The following is a 19201-nucleotide window of genomic DNA, read 5'->3' as shown; positions in this document are numbered from 1 at the left end:
CTGCTGTAGAAAAGACTCTCTCACTGGGCACTGAAGTAGCGGGTATGCACAGGTAGGTCTTTGCTAATGAGGACAGAATAGGATACTGCCCTGCATTGTCTCTCCACCACTTCAGAGGACAAGCAGACAGAGAAACCACTGATTCCTTACAGTAAGAGTCTATTTCTGCCTGAATTCCACCTGTGACTTCTGAGTCATTACGGCTAAAGGAGCTACCAAAGAAGTCCTCAAGGGCATGCTTCTTTGGAGGAGGCACAAAGCTCTCGCTGTCCAAACCTACTGAATGTGGGCTCTGTGGCAGCACATCTTGGTCCTGGTTCTTAAATCATAAAAGAGACATTAAATTAGCATTTTGTTACATTGTATTACATTTCTCTAAGGCACAGCGCTGAAAAATATTTACCTGTTGTTGCATCTGTGACGCTTTCAACTTTATTCTTTCAAAGGTGTCCTCCCTTTCTCTGCTGCCTAGATGTTTCAAGGTCCGAAAGCGTGGATCCAAGGCACTGCTCTCCTACAAGAACTTTTCATCTTCTCCTTGGTATCTGTCAGAGAAATCCTTCAGTATGGCTGCCTTCATCTGAGCAATGGCATTGGAGTCATGGTTGTCTGTGGCCATGCTGTCTTGGATCATTTGTTTTAGTGGTGAAATGAGAGATATTGTTGGTTGCGACTCATCACAGAGCACAGTTGTGGCTTTTTTTATTGGTGAAAGAAGCTTCACAAGGTCTTCCGCGTTTGCAATGTCAGTTGTGTCCAAAGTGTCTATTTCACGTGACTTTTGCCTCAGTTCATCACTCAGAAGGGCTGCTGCAACAGCCTGTTGTTGTTCTAGATAGCGCTCCACCATGTCCAGTGAGCTATTCCATCTAGTCACTACATCAATCATCAGTTTGTGCACAGGGAGATTCAGTAGTTTTTGTTTGGTGGTCAGCACAGCTGTGGCTGTAGAACTGCGATGAAAAAAGCTTGCCACACGTCTGACTCTACCAAGGAGGCGGCTGACTGCGTTTACCTTCAAACCGGCTTGGGAGGCCAGATTTAGTGTGCTTCATTTACTGCTATGTGCATATTGCTTGCGTTGTCTGTAACAGCAGCAATCCTCATGCCAATCTTGTCCAGCTCCCACTCACTGCAGATTTGAGCATTTCAGCTATGTTTGCACCAGTGTGCGATTCGCTTAGCTGTCTTGTTTGCAAAACGTAACTCTTCATCTCCCATTCACTCGTTAAAACATGTGCAGTAATAGTAATGTAACTCTGTGTCGCTCATGAAGTCCACCCATCAGTGGTAATAGCGACGCACTCTGACTGTTTAAGGCTCACCATTACTTTTTCTTTTGTCTCACGATAAAGAGCAGGGAACACAGTTTGACTAAAATGAGCCCACAATGGCATCTTGTACCTCAGCTCAAGCTTGGCCACTAACCTTTTAAATCCTTTGCCATCTACTGCAGAAAAGGGGCGTAGATCACACGCTATGTATTCAGCAATGTACCTCGTGATTTCCTGAGCCCTTGCGCTGTTGTGTGGCATAGTTGTTGAAAATGCCTCCTGTAATGTTTTTTGGCCGGACGGGACCTTCTTTGTGAGAGAATCTGTAAACTTTTCGGGATGATGGGTCGTCAAATGACTCCGCATGTTGCTTGTGTTTCCTGTGTTGTATCGCACTGTAGCGTGGCAGTGCTTGCACATGGTCCATTGTCTGTCCGCTACCCTCTCTCCTTTAGCGTTTTGTGACACGGCGAAACCAAAATGCTTCCATACATCGGACTTAAAAGCTGCAGGGGCTTGCACCATCTCAACTTGGGGGTTGTTTTCATCATCGTTCACGTGAGTCGAGCTGTGTTCGCCGCTATCCACCATGCTCGACTGTTGTATGAACAGTGTGCACTCCTATTGGCTCAACAGCGGTTCGTAAGCGCAAGGATCATGGTCTATGTAGTTTACAGTGCTTTATTCCAAGGGAGCTTGCTTATTCTTGTTTTTTTGATGGATTCCTGGCCTTTAAATATCGTAACATGACCACGAAGACATCGAGACACTTTTATTACTGCAATATCGCGATATCGTCAATATCGTTACATCCCTAATTATTCCTGGGTTTTGTTTTCAACTAGCTGACTTTAAGATGCCCATAGTGGTTATTGTGTTTTTGATTTGGGCAGCTCCGCTCACCCCAACATTTATATGTTACCACCATTTGTTACTTCCCCATTTCCACTTGTAACAATAAAGTTTAACAGTATCCTTTTATTAACATCTGTCCACAGTACTCTTATTTGTTACACCCTCTCATACCCCTATAGTGGGTCGTAACAGGGTTCAGCTCATCAGACAGTTCAGCTACCCAAGATGAAACAACAGATCATTCAAAGATGGCTCCACCACTTTATTGTTCCCCAAACAACCACAAATCCCACAACAGACAACCGTTTGCCTACTATATGGTAACCCTGGAGTGACATATGTCCTACTAAAAAGATCCAATATATAAAAAAACAAGATGGTCTGTTCTGGTCTTGAGAACTTTCTATTTCTTTTACTGCTGTCTATCTTCAGACCTTGTGACCACTCGAATGTAGCAGTTCGAGAACACCAGTCACTGGGACATGTCATTTCTGAGGACATGCACAAACTACACTTCCAACAAATAGTGTTAATTTCGTTACTGAAAACTAACGAAAATATTTTCATTAACTCACATTTTTCACTGGATGAAAACTTGACTGACAGGACTAAAATCCCCATTAAGAAACAATAACTGGAACTAAATTGGAATGCATGTTCATGTATAATAAAAATGGGATGAAAATGTAGTTCACTAAATAAAAACTGGGCTAAAATCTATGGACATTTTAGTTCACAAACAAAGACGAGACGATAATTATATGATTTTGTCAAATTGTGTCTCCTCCGCCTCCTCAGCTCTTCCGCCACTCACACACTCCCCTTTCAAACCTGCAGCTGGCAGGTGAACAAACACATGGGAAAGACAGGAGGTGGATTCATGGTGAAAAGTTAAAAGGAAGACATTAGTGGCCATGTTTTGCACAGGGCCCAGAAAAAAGAGAAGACGTGATATATGGACCCATTTTCGCTACATGGAAGAGGAGAAAAAAAAAAGCTTATGAAATGTGGTATGGAAATGTAGCTGGAAAAAACACAAACCTGAAGAGACAAGTCGCAGTTCACCACAAAGACATCGTGGTAAGTTCAAAAGTTTGGTGGTGGTTGTTTATAACGTAACTTTAAACCACCGGCTGTAACGTTCCAACAATAACGCTGAAGCGACGGCAAACTGCTGGCTAACTTACTAGCTTCGTAGCTTGTAGCAATAGTAGCCACTTGTTGATATTGTGTGTGGCTGGCTAACTTACATTAGCTTCTTACCATGTAGCGACCGTAGCCACTCGTTTATCAATGTTAAACTTCATTTAACAATGTTCTATTAACTACTAACGATGTAATATACTACTAACAATGTTCTATTAACTACTAACGATGTAATATACTACTAACAATGTTCTACTAACTACTAACAATGTAATATACTACTAACAATGTTCTACTAACTACTAACAATGTAATATACTACTAACAATGTTCTACTAACTACTAACAATGTAATATACTACTAACAATGTTCTACTAACTACTAACAATGTAATATACTACTAACAATGTTCTACTAACTACTAACAATGTTCTACTAACTACTAACAATGTAATACACAACTAACGATGTTCTACTACCTACTAACAATGTAATATACTACTAACAATGTTCAACTAACTACTAACAATGTAATATACTACTAACAATGTTCTAATAACTACTAACAATTTAATATACTACTAACAATGTTCTACTCACTACTAACAATGTATTATACTACTAACAATGTTTTACTAACTACTAAAAATGTAATAACCTACTAACGATGTCCTAATAACTACTAACGATGTAATATACTACTACCAATGTTCAACTAACTACTAACAATGTAATATACTACTAACAATGTTCTAATAACTACTAACAATTTAATATACTACTAACAATGTTCTACTGACTAATAACAATATAATATACGACAAAAAATGTTCTACTAACTACTAACAATTTTCTACTAAGTACTAACAATGTAATATACTACTAACAATGTAATATACTACTAACGATGTTCTACTACCTACTAACAATGTAATATAGTACTAACGATGTTCTACTAACTACTAACAATGTAATATACTACTAACAATGTTCTACTAACTACTAACAATGTAATACACTTCTAACGATGTTCTACTACCTACTAACAATGTAATATACTACTAACAATGTTCTACTACTACTAATAATATAATATACTACTAACAATGTAATATACTCTTAACAATGTTCTACTACTACTAACAATATAATATACTACTAACAATGTAATATAATACTAACAATGTTCTACTAACTACTAACAATGTAATATACTATTAACAATGTTCTACTGACTACTGACAATGTAATATACTACTAACAATGTTCTACTAACTACTAACAATGTAATATACTATTAACAATGTTCTACTGACTACTGACAATGTAATATACTACTAACAATGTTCTACTAACTACTAACAATGTAATATACTACTAACAATGTTCTACTAACTACTAACAATGTAATATACTATTAACAATGTTCTACTGACTACTAACAATGCAATATACTATTAACAATGTTCTACTGACTACTGACAATGTAATATACTACTAACAATGTTCTACTAACTACTAACAATGTAATATACTATTAACAATGTTCTACTGACTACTGACAATGTAATATACTATTAACAATGTTCTACTACTACTAACAATATAATATAGTACTAACAATGTAATATACTATTAACAATGTTCTACTACTACTAACAATATAATATACTACTAACAATGTAATATAATACTAACAATGTTCTACTAACTACTAACAATGTAATATACTATTAACAATGTTCTACTGACTACTGACAATGTAATATACTATTAACAATGTTCTACTACTACTAACAATATAATATAGTACTAACAATGTAATATACTATTAACAATGTTCTACTACTACTAACAATTAATATACTACTAACAATGTAATATAATACTAACAATGTTCTACTAACTACTAACAATGTAATATACTATTAACAATGTTCTACTGACTACTGACAATGTAATATACTACTAACAATGTTCTACTAACTACTAACAATGTAATATACTATTAACAATGTTCTACTAACTACTAACAATGCAATATACTATTAACAATGTTCTACTGACTACTGACAATGTAATATACTACTAACAATGTTCTACTAACTACTAACAATGTAATATACTATTAACAATGTTCTACTGACTACTGACAATGTAATATACTATTAACAATGTTCTACTACTACTAACAATGTAATATACTACTAACAATATAATATACTACTAACAATGTAATATACTACTAATAATGTAATATAATACTAACAATGTTCTACTAACTACTAACAATGTAATATACTACTAACGATGTAATGTACTACTAACGATGTTCTACTAACTACTAACAATGTAATATACTACTAACAATGTTCTACTAACTACTAACAATGTAATATACTATTAACAATGTTCTACTGACTACTAACAATGCAATATACTATTAACAATGTTCTACTGACTACTGACAATGTAATATACTACTAACAATGTTCTACTAACTACTAACAATGTAATATACTATTAACAATGTTCTACTGACTACTGACAATGTAATATACTATTAACAATGTTCTACTACTACTAACAATATAATATAGTACTAACAATGTAATATACTATTAACAATGTTCTACTACTACTAACAATATAATATACTACTAACAATGTAATATAATACTAACAATGTTCTACTAACTACTAACAATGTAATATACTATTAACAATGTTCTACTGACTACTGACAATGTAATATACTATTAACAATGTTCTACTACTACTAACAATATAATATAGTACTAACAATGTAATATACTATTAACAATGTTCTACTACTACTAACAATATAATATACTACTAACAATGTAATATAATACTAACAATGTTCTACTAACTACTAACAATGTAATATACTATTAACAATGTTCTACTGACTACTGACAATGTAATATACTACTAACAATGTTCTACTAACTACTAACAATGTAATATACTATTAACAATGTTCTACTGACTACTAACAATGCAATATACTATTAACAATGTTCTACTGACTACTGACAATGTAATATACTACTAACAATGTTCTACTAACTACTAACAATGTAATATACTATTAACAATGTTCTACTGACTACTGACAATGTAATATACTATTAACAATGTTCTACTACTACTAACAATATAATATACTACTAACAATATAATATACTACTAACAATGTAATATACTACTAATAATGTAATATAATACTAACAATGTTCTACTAACTACTAACAATGTAATATACTACTAACGATGTAATGTACTACTAACGATGTTCTACTAACTACTAACAATGTAATATACTACTAACAATGTTGTACTGACTACTAACAATGTAATATACTATTAACAATGTTCTACTGACTACTGACAATGTAATATACTACTAACAATGTTCTACTACTACTAACAATGTAATATACTATTAACAGTGTTCTACTGACTACTGACAATGTAATATACTATTAACAATGTCCTACTACTACTAACAATATAATATAGTACTAACAATGTAATATACTATTAACAATGTTCTACTACTACTAACAATATAATATACTACTAACAATGTAATATACTACTAACAATGTTCTACTACTACTAACAATAAAATATACTACTAACAATGTAATATACTATTAACAATGTTCTACTACTACTAACAATATAATATACTACTAACAATGTAATATACTATTAACAATGTTCTACTACTACTAACAATATAACATACTACTAACAATGTAATATACTATTAACAATGTTCTACTAACTACTAACAATATAATATACTACTAACAATATAATATACTACTAACAATGTAATATACTATTAACAATGTTCTACTACTACTAACAATAAAATATACTACTAACAATGTAATATACTATTAACAATGTTCTACTACTACTAACAATATAATATACTACTAACAATATAACATACTACTAACAATGTAATATACTATTAACTCTGTTCTACTACTACTAACAATAAAATATACTACTAACAATGTAATATACTATTAACAATGTTCTGGAGCCATGTAAGTGACACACACTTTCAAATAGAAATTACAAAGGTAAAACAGATGACTAAAGATACTGCCTGAAAGGCAATTTTAATATCTTTTATGGTTTTGTCACAATTACAGTTTAGATTTGATGAAATTTTGGGATTTTGAGAACATTCATATTAAAGTGTGATGATGTCATTTACACTAAAGGGCCCTGAAAATGATTTAAAAAGTTCTCAAACAAACCTATTCACACTGACAGTTTCTTCTGTCTGATGTTACACGTCTAAACATCGGCCAGTTTTTCAACCAGACTTTATAATCGCCAGCTCTACGCTCACTCCTCGTCGGACCTCGTCGACTTTCCTGCAATCTCTAACTCACCTGGTTTTCTTCTAGACTCCAGTCTTTTTGCCTCCATTTGCTTATTCAGTAAGACCATTGCTTGTGATCAGTATCAGCATTAAACACCTATCTGTCTCTGTGAAGGTCCTTCATAACAGAAAACGGATGGCACCGTCTACTACAACCAGCACTACCGAGTTCACTGCACTGGTGGAAGGAGTGGCATGCACTCTGGGAGCTGCCTCTTCCTCATGGCTTCCCCAGCTCATTCTGCCAGCCCCGTGGCCAGTCCCAGCCACTACTCCGAAGACCCGTGTCAACGCAGTGGCTTTCTGCTCCAGTGCTCCCTCTCCATGGAGATGAATCCAGGCCGAGCACTTCAAAATAGCCTATGTCATCTTCCTTCTCTCCAGACATTGTCTCCAGTGGGCCGAGGCAATTTGGCGGCAAGAGGGCAAGGTCATTCAATCCTACACCTGGTTTGTACAGCACTTCGAGGAGGTCTTTGGGCTCCCTCAGGGTGATTCCTTGGTCCAAGAGCAACTATTCCAGCTCCAGCAGGTACACAAGCCGATCAATGAGCACACCCTAACCTTTCGAACACTTGCCGCTTGGAACAAAACGGCGTTACTCACTCAGTTCTGGATGATATTAGAACCTTGGCTTTGCCTTCAGCTCTCGGCACATGATGACAGTCTGGGCTTGGAGCGCTCGCCATAAGTGTTGCCCACCGGCGAAAAAACTGCCTTCTGGACTTGTCCCTTGCAGCTGCTACTTCTCCTGCTGCCATCTCAGAGCCCATGCAGGTGGAAGCTGTGCGTCTCACTCTTGCGAAGCATCACGACGACTCTCAGGGGGACGCTGCGTATGCTGTGGCCAGGCGGGCCAACATTTCGAGGCGTGTCCTATCCAACTTCTGCATGTTCTTGTGAGTCTGGACACAGACTTTCCAATCCTCTCTCTACACCAGTCACCTTGTCACTGCCTTTTGGTTCTTTTACTGTCACGGCCCTCCTGGACTCCAAGGTCTGCGGGACACTTCATCTACGGCTCCATGCGACAGCGCCTCGAGCTCTGATGCCACCACTGCCTGACACCTTACCCAGCACACCCATCCCGGGACACCGGGCCATAGCTGAAGCACAAGCACAGGGCTACATATGACCCTCCACATCTCTGGTAGCCTAAAGCTTTTTTTTTTTGTAGGAAAGAAGGAAGGCGAGCTGAGACCCTGTCTCAACTACTGGGCCTTGAACCAGATTATTGTTAAATACAGGTACCCACTCCCGCTGGTGCTGTCAGCCCTTGAGCAGCTTTGAGGAACCAAAGTGTTTACAAAGTTGGACCTCCGAAGTGCATCTTGTTCGTAAACAGCATGGAGATGAGTGGAAAATGGCATTCATCACCCCTACTGGACATTATGAGTACCTTGTAAAGCTGTATGGCCTGACTAACACTCCCTCTATCTTCCACGGGTTTATGAATGAGATATTTCGTGACATGTTTCACCAATATCTCCTCACATACATTGATGATCTTCTCATCTTCTCCCAAGATTTCCAGACTCAAATCCATCATGTAACCCAGTAATAGAACGATTCTGAGCTCACCAGTTGTTCCTTTAAGGCAGAAAAATGCTCCTTCCACCAGCTGTCGGTTGAATTTCTGGGTTATGTGATGGGGCCTGGGGGGTTAAAATGGACCAGAGGAAGGTTCATGCCATCCTAGACTGGCTCAGACCTGACAACATTAAAGCACTCCAACGCTTCCTTGGCTTTGCCAACTTTTACAGATGCTTTATCTGGAATAAACAACAGAAGCTTTTTGGAAGAACAAGAGCAGGACAGTAAACTCCATGTTAACTTCCTCCTTGCTCCTCAAGGCGGTGTATTCAGTTGTGTTTTGGATGATGTAATGATGCAGCGCCGATTTGGCTCCGTCTGTGGAAAACCGAAGAGGTTCGCTGAAAGCACCAGCTAAGCACCGGCTCTAGCACCAGCACCAAACCAGCTCCGGTTCATCTTTAGTCCAAAAGGAACTTCTGTGTTCTAGTGGACAGGAACTGGTTTTGGGACTGGAATAAGTCTTATGCTGATAACTGATTGTTTTGTAAACACTTCTACATTGAGATATTTTGATGTAAATGGTCGTTTATGACTTTGTTTACTACATTTGAAATAAGCCTTTTAAACGATGAAACTGTTTAGTTTTGCATTCTAAGTTGTAAAAATGGTTTGTGGTTTTCACAGTAAAACATCAAACTTTTTTCTGCTTGGATTTCATGTTTGTGTGATTTTAAGTCCAGTGTGCTCATAGTTTAAAAAAACTAACTGAAAAATCAAGTGAGATTTTGCTGAAAAGAATGAAACCAAATAAGGCAAGAAAACTTTTTTAAAGGTGAAATATCAAAGTAGTCAAAACAACCAATTATACCACCAGAGACTTATTATACATTAAGAGAAAAGCCTTTTTTTCTTTTCCTTCATTCACTTAAGATGACAACAGTGAGATACTAAGTGCAGTCCATAAAGGGTTAACAGATGAGTCACTTCACCATGTGTCTAATCAGACATTTCTACTCTTTCTTTAATTAATTAATTCTTTAATTACTCTTTCTCCTTGTATGATAACTGAATAAATCTACTGTAGATGTAGTCAGTTGTAATATTTTATTTAGTTAACTAAAATTCATGATTCCAATTATTAAATTATTACTAAAACTAAGACTTTGAAACTGAATGAAACTTTGTTGTGAAAATGAAGACTGCACATTGGGGTGGTGTGTTTCGGCCCATGTACAGAGGTTTCAGTTCCTCATTGCAGCTGACCCGAGTTTGAGTCCTGGCCTTTTCCTGCACGTCATTCCTCTTCTCTCTGACCCCCTTCCAGTCAATCCACTGATGAATAAAGTCCACTAAAGCCCAAATACCCTCAACCACACTGAATGCTCTTATCAGAACTGTTTCTGATTGTGTGCATCAGATTTCGTATATGCAAGTTTCTTTTATCTAGTTTTGTTAGCTTGAAATGTTCTTATTCTTGACCATAGTACTGCCTCTGACCATAAACTTGTTGGGTGTTCTTAGTGGATGTTTGGGCAGTCTAACTTGTGGTTTATGAGCTTTTATTCAGAGAAAGAGAGAGAGACAGAGAAAAGAAGATTTAAGGGGCTAAGACGATCCAGCAAATTTCCCGACAGTGTGGTTAAACAATGCACATCAGGACTAATAATCACTCCTCAACCTGACAGCTGCCAACCCCACAAAAAACAACAAATAACAGCAATCACTCATGCTCCCACTCATGCGTCATGTACATGCACTGCCTACCTTAGTGTAAACCCCCCATGACAGTTCCGTCTCTGTCACCATGACAACAATCCCAAACATCCCAAAGATGAGCGCGTAATCACTGAGCCGTTTCCGTTTCTCAAACAGCGCCCTCCGGTGGCCAAGCTTGTAGCCAATGTCTTTGTTTTTCTTCTGGGGAGCCCTGCCTCCGCCCCGCCCGTTACCCTCCCTGACCAGGCTCTCGTTAGATGCCTTGCTGGGGTCTTCGCCGCTATTGCCCTTGGATACCACCACCTCCAGACCAGAGCTGTGCAGTGTCTGCAAAGGCTGTGTCTCCGAGTCGAGGTCTGCGAGGTTGCGGCGCGACGAGGACGCCAGACTGCCCACTAGTGGTCTCACCACTCCACCATTGTACTTGCAGGTGTTCATGGCTATCTGAGGGAGTCTGCCACTGCTCTCAGAGAGGGAGGGCTTGGATCCAGCATGGCTCAGCTTCTTCTGCCCAGTAGTGGCCTGCAAATAAAAGAAATAGAAATAAATAAATTAAACAGTATAACAAGAAGGGTGGAAGACTGACAGAGGGGTGAAGAAACCCACACAGAATATTAATGCATGCATACTACCTGTAACTGTGAAGGCCAAATAAGTTTAGTTCATGAATTTTAATGGAATGGTCATAAATGTATAAGGTATTTCTATGGCCTTTAAGATAAAGAAATCATCATACATAGCAATTCATAGAACATCATCGACAGCCATATTATAGAATTGAAACTCATTTGGACATTTTGATTGGAAGACTTGGTCTTGCTTGTTGCACCATTAACCAAGCAGCAAAGTACGAGTTCAAAAGCATTCAAAGTCTTCTTGAAATTAACTTACCTGAGAGATTTTAACATAGAAACTTAAGACAAAAATTAAGTAAATGATTGTTTGGTGGATGATCTCTTTGTTATAACAATGCAGTAAATCTTATATGGTTGGAAAGTCTGTTTATTTGTATTTTAAATAGAACCACATGTGGAGGGAAAATGCATTCCTGGGATGAGCAGCAGAGTTTCGTATGTGGGATGTAGCCATGAGAAAACTCTGAGTCTGCTGTTTTGAGCTGTGCAGACAATCAAGTGCCTGCTCAGCAGCGCCATCACTGTGTGTGATACTGGGTTTGTAAACAGTGTGAACAAATTTGTGCGTAACTTTGGGTTCTTTCAGATTTATGCTCAAATGCATAATTATCTAATTATGCAGAATTATCTAAAAATTACACACAAAAAAGGACTTTACACATGCACATTATACAAAAAAAATGTGTGGAAAAAAATAATTTACAGACAAATGTTTTACATACAAACTCAAAAATCTAATAGTTTTGTGTTAAAAAATGCTCCTATGCAGACAAAAGGTTAAATACGTGCCTGATACCACTTAAGCTAAGAGACTGTCCAACCTTAAGAGGGGTTCCCAAACTTTTCCATGCAGCAGCCCACCTGTGGAGGTGTATTTGCACCAGCAGGACCCTCCAAACACGCGGGAAAATAAGCCAACAAGCATAAAACGTTGAAATCACATAATTTCCAACCACAAAGTTTCCTCGTGAGCTTTTACCTGGACTAATTAAATGTTCCTCATTGGTCCAGTTTACAGCTGTTTCTGAGCTGGACCAGGACAGATGTAGACAAATGTAGATAGATGTGTACAGATGTTTACAGATGTAAACAGATGTGTACAGATGTGTACAGATGTGGACAGATGTGTACAGATGTGGACAGATGTGGAATGATGTGTACAGATGTGTACAGATGTGGAATGATGTGTACAGATGTGTACAGATGTAGACAGATGTAGATAGATGTGTACATATGTGTACAGATGTGGACAAATGTGGACAGATGTGGACAGGTGTAGAAAGACTATTTAAGCTGAGCAGCCTCAGTAGTGAAATATCCACCTCACACTTTAATAAAGCACATGAAATTAGCTCGAGTGTTGCCTCTGATAGAAAATCCCGCAGACACCGCTGTAAATCCATGTACAAGGTCAGTACTACAGCAGTGGTACCAGGGTCAGTATTACAGCAGTAGTACCAGGGCCAGTCTTACAGCAGTAGTATCAGGGTCAGTAGTACAGTAGTAGTACCAGGGTCAGTACTACAGCAGTAGTACCAGGGTCATTATTGCAGCAGTAGTACCACGGACAGTATTACACCACTAGTACCAGGGTTACACCTACAGCAGTAGTACAAGGGTCGGTATTACAGCAGTAGTACCAGGGTCATTATTACAGCAGTAGTACCATGGTTAATGTTACAGCAGTAGTACCAGGGTCAGTACTACAGCAGTAGTACCAGGGTCAGTATTACAGCAGTAGTAACAGGGTCAATACTATAGCAGTAGTAACAGGGTCAGTATTACAGCAGTAGTAACAGGGTCATTAGTACAGCAGTAGTAATAGGGTCATTATTACAGCAGTAGTAAAAGGGTTACTACTACAGCAGTAGTACCAGGATCGGTATTACAGCAGTAGTACCAGGGTTGCTACTACAGCAGTAGTACCAGGGTCAGTATTACAGCAGTGGTACCAGGGTCAGTACTACAGCAGTAGTACCAAGGTCATCATTACAGCAGTTGTACCAGGGTCAGTATTACAGCAGTAGTACAAGGGTTACTACTACAGCAGTAGTACCAGAGTCAATATTTCAGCAGTGGCACCAGGGTCAGTACAACAGCAGTAGTACCAGGGTTATTATTACAGCAGTAGTACCAGGGTCAGTATTACAGCAGGAGTACCAAGGTCAGTACAACAGCAGTAGTACCAGGGTCAGTACTACAGCAGTAGTACCAGGGTTGCTACTACAGCAGTAGTACCAGGGTCTGTATTACAGCAGTAGTACCAGGGTCAGTATTACAGCAGTAGTAACAGGGTCAATACTATAGCAGTAGTAACAGGGTCAGTACTACAGCAGTAGTAACAGGGTCATTACTACAGCAGTAGTAATAGGGTCATTATTACAGCAGTAGTAAAAGGGTTACTACTACAGCAGTAGTACCAGGATCAGTATTACAGCAGTAGTGCCAGGGTTGCTACTACAGCCGTAGTACCAGGGTCAGTATTACAGCAGTGGTACCAGGGTCAGTACTACAGCAGTAGTACAAGGGTTACTACTACAGCAGTAGTACCAGAGTCAATATTTCAGCAGTGGCACCAGGGTCAGTACAACAGCAGTAGTACCAGTGTTATTATTACAGCAGTAGTACCAGGGTCAGTATTACAGCAGTAGTACCAAGGTCAGTACAACAGCAGTAGTACCAGGGTCAATTTTACAACAGTAGTACCAGGATCAGTATTGCAACAGTAGTACCAGGGTCACCATTACAGCAGTAGTACCAGGGTTACTACTACGGCAGTAGTAATAGGGTCACTATTACAGCTGTAGTACCAGGGTCAGTACTACAGCAGTAGTACCAGGGTTGCTACTACAGCAGTAGTACCAGGGTCTGTATTACAGCAGTAGTACCAGGGTCAGTATTACAGCAGTAGTACCAAGGTCAGTACTACAGCAGTAGTACAAGGGTTACTACTACAGCAGTAGTAATAGCGTCAATATTACAGCAGTAGTACAAGGGTCAGTACTACAGCAGTAATACCAAGTCATTATTACAGCAGTAGTACCAGGGTCAGTAGTACAGCAGTAGTACCAGGGTCAGTATTACAGCAGTAGTACCAGGGTTATTACTATGGCAGTAGTAATAGGGTCACTATTACAGCAGTAGTACCAGGGTCAGTACTACAGCAGTAGTACCAGGGTTGCTACTACAGCAGTAGTACCAGGGTCTGTATTACAGCAATAGTACCAGGGTCAGTATTACACCAGTAGTACCTGGGTCACTACTACAGCAGTAGTACCAGGGTCAGTATTTCAGCAGTGGTACCAGGGTCAGTACTACAGCAGTAGTACCAGGGTTATTATTACAGCAGTAGTACCAGGGTCAGTATTACAGCAGTAGTACCAAGTTCAGTACTACAGCAGTAGTACAAGGGTTACTACTACAGCAGTAGCAATAGCGTCAATATTACAGCAGTAGTACAAGGGTCAGTACTACAGCAGTAGTACCAAGCCATTATTACAGCAGTAGTACCAGAGTCAATATTGCAGCAGTAATACCAGGGTCAGTAGTACAGCTGTAGTACCAGGGTTAGTATTACAACAGTAGTACCAGGGTTACTACTACAACAGTAGTACCAGGTTCAGTATTACAGCAGTAGTACCAGGGTCAGTACTACAGCAGTAGTACCAGGGTCAGTATTACAGCAGTAGTACCAGGGTCAGTACTACAGCAGTAGTACCAGGGTCAGTATTACAGCAGTAGTACAAGGGTTAATACTGCAGCAGTAGTACCAGGGTCTAGTTCTCCTGTTTGTGGAATTTTGGCCTCTCCTCCTGGTCTGGTTAGCCCTGGGCTGAGTTTTAGGGCTATTTCTTGAGTTTTTATAGATCCTTGCATTACATTCATCATCATTCATTTTAATATGAGTCAACACATCATATTTATTATGCAGTGAGACTTCAGGTGGTGGAGTGAGTGCTGGAGCTTTAAATATCCTGCTGGATTTACCTCTGCGACGAACAATATCAGACCAGGTTCTGGCCGGGGTTGATGACTTTGGTCTGGCACAACACTGTTCCAGTAGGGATCAGTCTGATGGTCCAGTTTGGGATTTTCCTAAGCTATTCCAGTGTCATTTGAACACATCCAAGGAAGTGTATCAGCCAGGTCTGTAGCGGGAGGCTCCACATTCGACATGCCTTCGCGTATGAAGATTTGACTTAATCCATTTGACAACTCAGTAGCTTGTACAGAAGCTACAACAGTCAATAAATTCTTCATTCACACGAATGTCTTGCAGTGTTTCAATCCTCCTCTCCAGCTGTGTTATCCTCAAAGAAAGTTGCTCACACTCAGTGCAGCTCACTGATGCTGCAGGGTTAGGAGACATCATTCCACTAGTTCTCCGATGGCAATCAACTAAATTTATCAAAAAATATATTCGTTCCAGTGATTTATAAGTGACCAGGAGTCCTTGTTCCTAAATTTCTTGCTGGTAAAGATAAGAAAAAAGAAGAAAAAAAAGAAGAAAATGAAAGCAGAAAGGAGAGCAAAGCAGGAAGCGTCTGCACTGCAGCAAAGCAGGAAGTACAAAGTACAAGGGTTACTACTACAGCAGTAGTACCAGGATCAGTATTACAGCAGTAGTACCAGGGTCTGTATTACAGCAGTAGTACCAGGATCAGTACTACAGCAGTAGTAATAGGGTTCCTACTACAGCAGTAGTACCAGGTCAGTATTAAAGCAGTAGTACCAGGGTTAGTGTTACAGCAGTAGTACCAGGGTCAGTACTACAGCACTAGTATCAGTGTCAGTATTATACCAGTAGTACCAGGGTCACTACTACAGCAGTAGTACCAGGGTCAGTATTACACCAGTAGTACCAGGGTCACTACTACAGCAGTAGTACCAGGGTCATTACTATAGCAGTAGTACCAGGGACAGTTTTACACCAGTAGTACCAGGGTCACTACTACAACTGTAGTACCAGGGTTATGACCACAGCAGTAGTACCAGGGTCATTACTACAGCAGTAGTACCAGGGTCATTATTACAGCAGTACTACCAGGGTCAGTACTACAGCAGTAGTACCAGGGATAGTTTTACACCACTAGTACCAGGGTTGCACCTACAGCAGCAGTAATAGGGTCGGTATTACAGCAGTGGTACCAGGGTGACTACTACAGTAGTAGCACCAGGGTCAGTACTACAGCAGTAGTACTAGGTCATTATTACAGTAGTAGTACCAGGGTTACTGTTACAGCAGTAGTACCAGGGTCAGTATTACAGCAGTTGTACCACGGTCAGTACTACAGCAGTAGTACCAGGTCATTATTAATGCAGCAGTGCCAGGGTTAGTGTTATAGCAGCAGTACCAGGGTCAGTACTACAGCAGTAGTACCAGGTCATTATTACAGCAGTAGTACCAGGGTTAGTGTTACAGCAGGAGTAGCAGGATCAGTACTACAGAAGTAGTACCAGGGTCATTATTACAGCAGTAGTACCAGGGTCATTATTACAGCAGTAGTACCATGGTTAATGTTACAGCAGTAGTACCAGGGTCAGTACTACAGCAGTAGTACCAGGGTCATTATTACAGCAGTAGTACCATGGTTAATGTTACAGCAGTAGTACCAGGGTCAGTACTACAGCAGTAGTACCAGAGTTAGTGTGTAACGGCTGTCTCTCCTCCAGCACTCATGTATTAAACAGTGAGCTCATCTCATGTGTGATGCTAATGTGAAAATATCTGAAATTTTCCAACACTTCCCGTCCCCTCAACTGTCTTCTCTCTGGGTGTGTCCCAATTCAGGGTCTGCCCACTTCGAAGTGTGGATTCGTCGGCCACATACGTCATCGCGGTGCGCAAAGTACTGTCCCAATTCACAGAATTTGAAGGACCCTCCGAATCCACCCTTCGAATCCGCACTTCGTTTGGCCTCAAACGAAGGCTGCTGGTGATGCATCCTTCGCGGCCTCTTTTCTCCCACAATTCATTCCGCACAGGACGGTGGCGAATCAGCAACATCAGAAGAGTCGTATTAAGTTTAAATAAAGTTTTATTTAAAAAAAAAGTACTTTTTTTTAACTACACTTTAGTATAAACGTTACAAAATCATGTACATTTAAAGCATGTTTGTTAAATGGTGACATTTAAATTCGGTAATATTTGATATTCAGTGACTTTTAAGGGGTTAATGAAGTGTGTACCGGCTGGAAAACAACAGAGCCTCAAACCGTTTTTTTTTTTTTACTGTCGGTGTTGCCGCTCCGTGTTCAGCGTCTACTGACGTTTCCTACGAGTAATTTCAGAGGTTTAAGTGATTCAACGTCCTGTGTTGTTGCTATGGGAAATTCTTGTAGACTAGGTAGGCTGTCCCATTTCACGAACGTTAAGCAGACTTCGAAGTGTGCAGACCCTGAATTGGGACACAGCTTCTTTCATCCCTTCAGTCATTTCTGTTCCACCTTTCTCAGCATATCAGCTGTTCCGCCTCTGCACGCTTTACTTGTGTTGATCATCTGAGCACAGGTGTCAGTGCCAGGCAGACCAATCAGATACACCCATGTGATTCACCCTGATTATTTATCGATCGATCGCTGGATTGACTGACCGACCAATTGATCGATGGATGAATGAATCGATTGATTAATTTTTACAAACAGGCCAGTAACGCCATTTCGTGCCCAGGTAGCCGGGAACTGTCCTGCTTCTCCCATGGGCCAGTCCCAGCCTGGGTTTTCCAAGTGGGAGAGATGCTTTCAATGACAGAATAGTGGAGTATGTTGTGGTTGTCTGGATCTTCCAGCGGCTTCTTTTTGTTAAATGAAATTATTAATTCATCAGCATGTCTTGTTTCCTCAGTCTTCAATCATGCAGTCTAACGTACGACACCAAACAAGAGTCAACATGCAATCGGCTCATGGGAACATCCCACATGTTCATGAGGGGTGTTCATTTTCCTTCCAAATGTGTCTCCATTTATAAAAGACATAGTTACAACAAAACAGAAAAAAATGTACCAAACACTAATTTCCTTTTGTGTGTGTGCGTGCTCAGTTTAGACACACCACTGTGCTTACATGTGCCATATCTACTCAACAAAATGGCCTAAAAACTCAAACTCTCAAACAGAAATGAATAATGAATGGAGTTAGAAGTTTAAGTAAAACCACACAACCAGTAGTGGATGCTAGAAAGTGCAGAAAATTGAATCTTTGCACAGGACAAATTTTGATATGAAAGATTAATGTTCGCTATGACCCTGTTTCCAGTCACACAAACAGAGAAGAGCAGTTGCTACCCAAGAGATGGAGAAAAACAAAATGTGAACCTTTCATATCAGGAATAAAACAAGCTGTCCCTATTTTAGTGAAAATAGAAAAGATGAAAAGGATAATGCATGGATTAAAGCAAAAGCAGCATTTTTTTTATTGATGTATATTTCTTATTTAAATGTTTATTTTATAATATTTTTGGTGTAATCTGGTGTCATGACACATGGTTTCCAGCGAGTCGTACATCATTTCGGCTCGTCTTGTTTGGGCTTTCACTCGCCAACACTGACACTCTCTCCATGCAGAGGCTGTCGTCACCCCAGATGCATCTATCTGTCTGTCCATC

The 19201-nt window shown here is 39.4% G+C and overlaps 1 protein-coding gene across 3 annotated transcripts in view; it reads right to left on the bottom strand.

The window, feature by feature from the left end:
* Positions 1 to 19201, bottom strand: part of kcnn1a (potassium intermediate/small conductance calcium-activated channel, subfamily N, member 1a) — a 147910-nt gene that overhangs the window by 64641 nt on the left and 64068 nt on the right. For all 3 annotated transcript variants that reach the window (XM_041991453.1, XM_041991454.1, XM_041991452.1), the window contains exon 2: positions 11012 to 11485. In XM_041991453.1, coding sequence (XP_041847387.1) covers positions 11012 to 11485 — 474 coding nt within the window. The remainder of the gene's footprint in view (positions 1 to 11011; positions 11486 to 19201) is intronic.

Source organism: Melanotaenia boesemani, chromosome 8 (assembly GCF_017639745.1).
Source record: "Melanotaenia boesemani isolate fMelBoe1 chromosome 8, fMelBoe1.pri, whole genome shotgun sequence".
NCBI classification, from domain to species: Eukaryota; Metazoa; Chordata; class Actinopteri; order Atheriniformes; family Melanotaeniidae; genus Melanotaenia; species Melanotaenia boesemani.
Note: the sequence above shows the minus strand (reverse complement) of the source record. Positions and strands in the feature narration are given on the sequence as shown.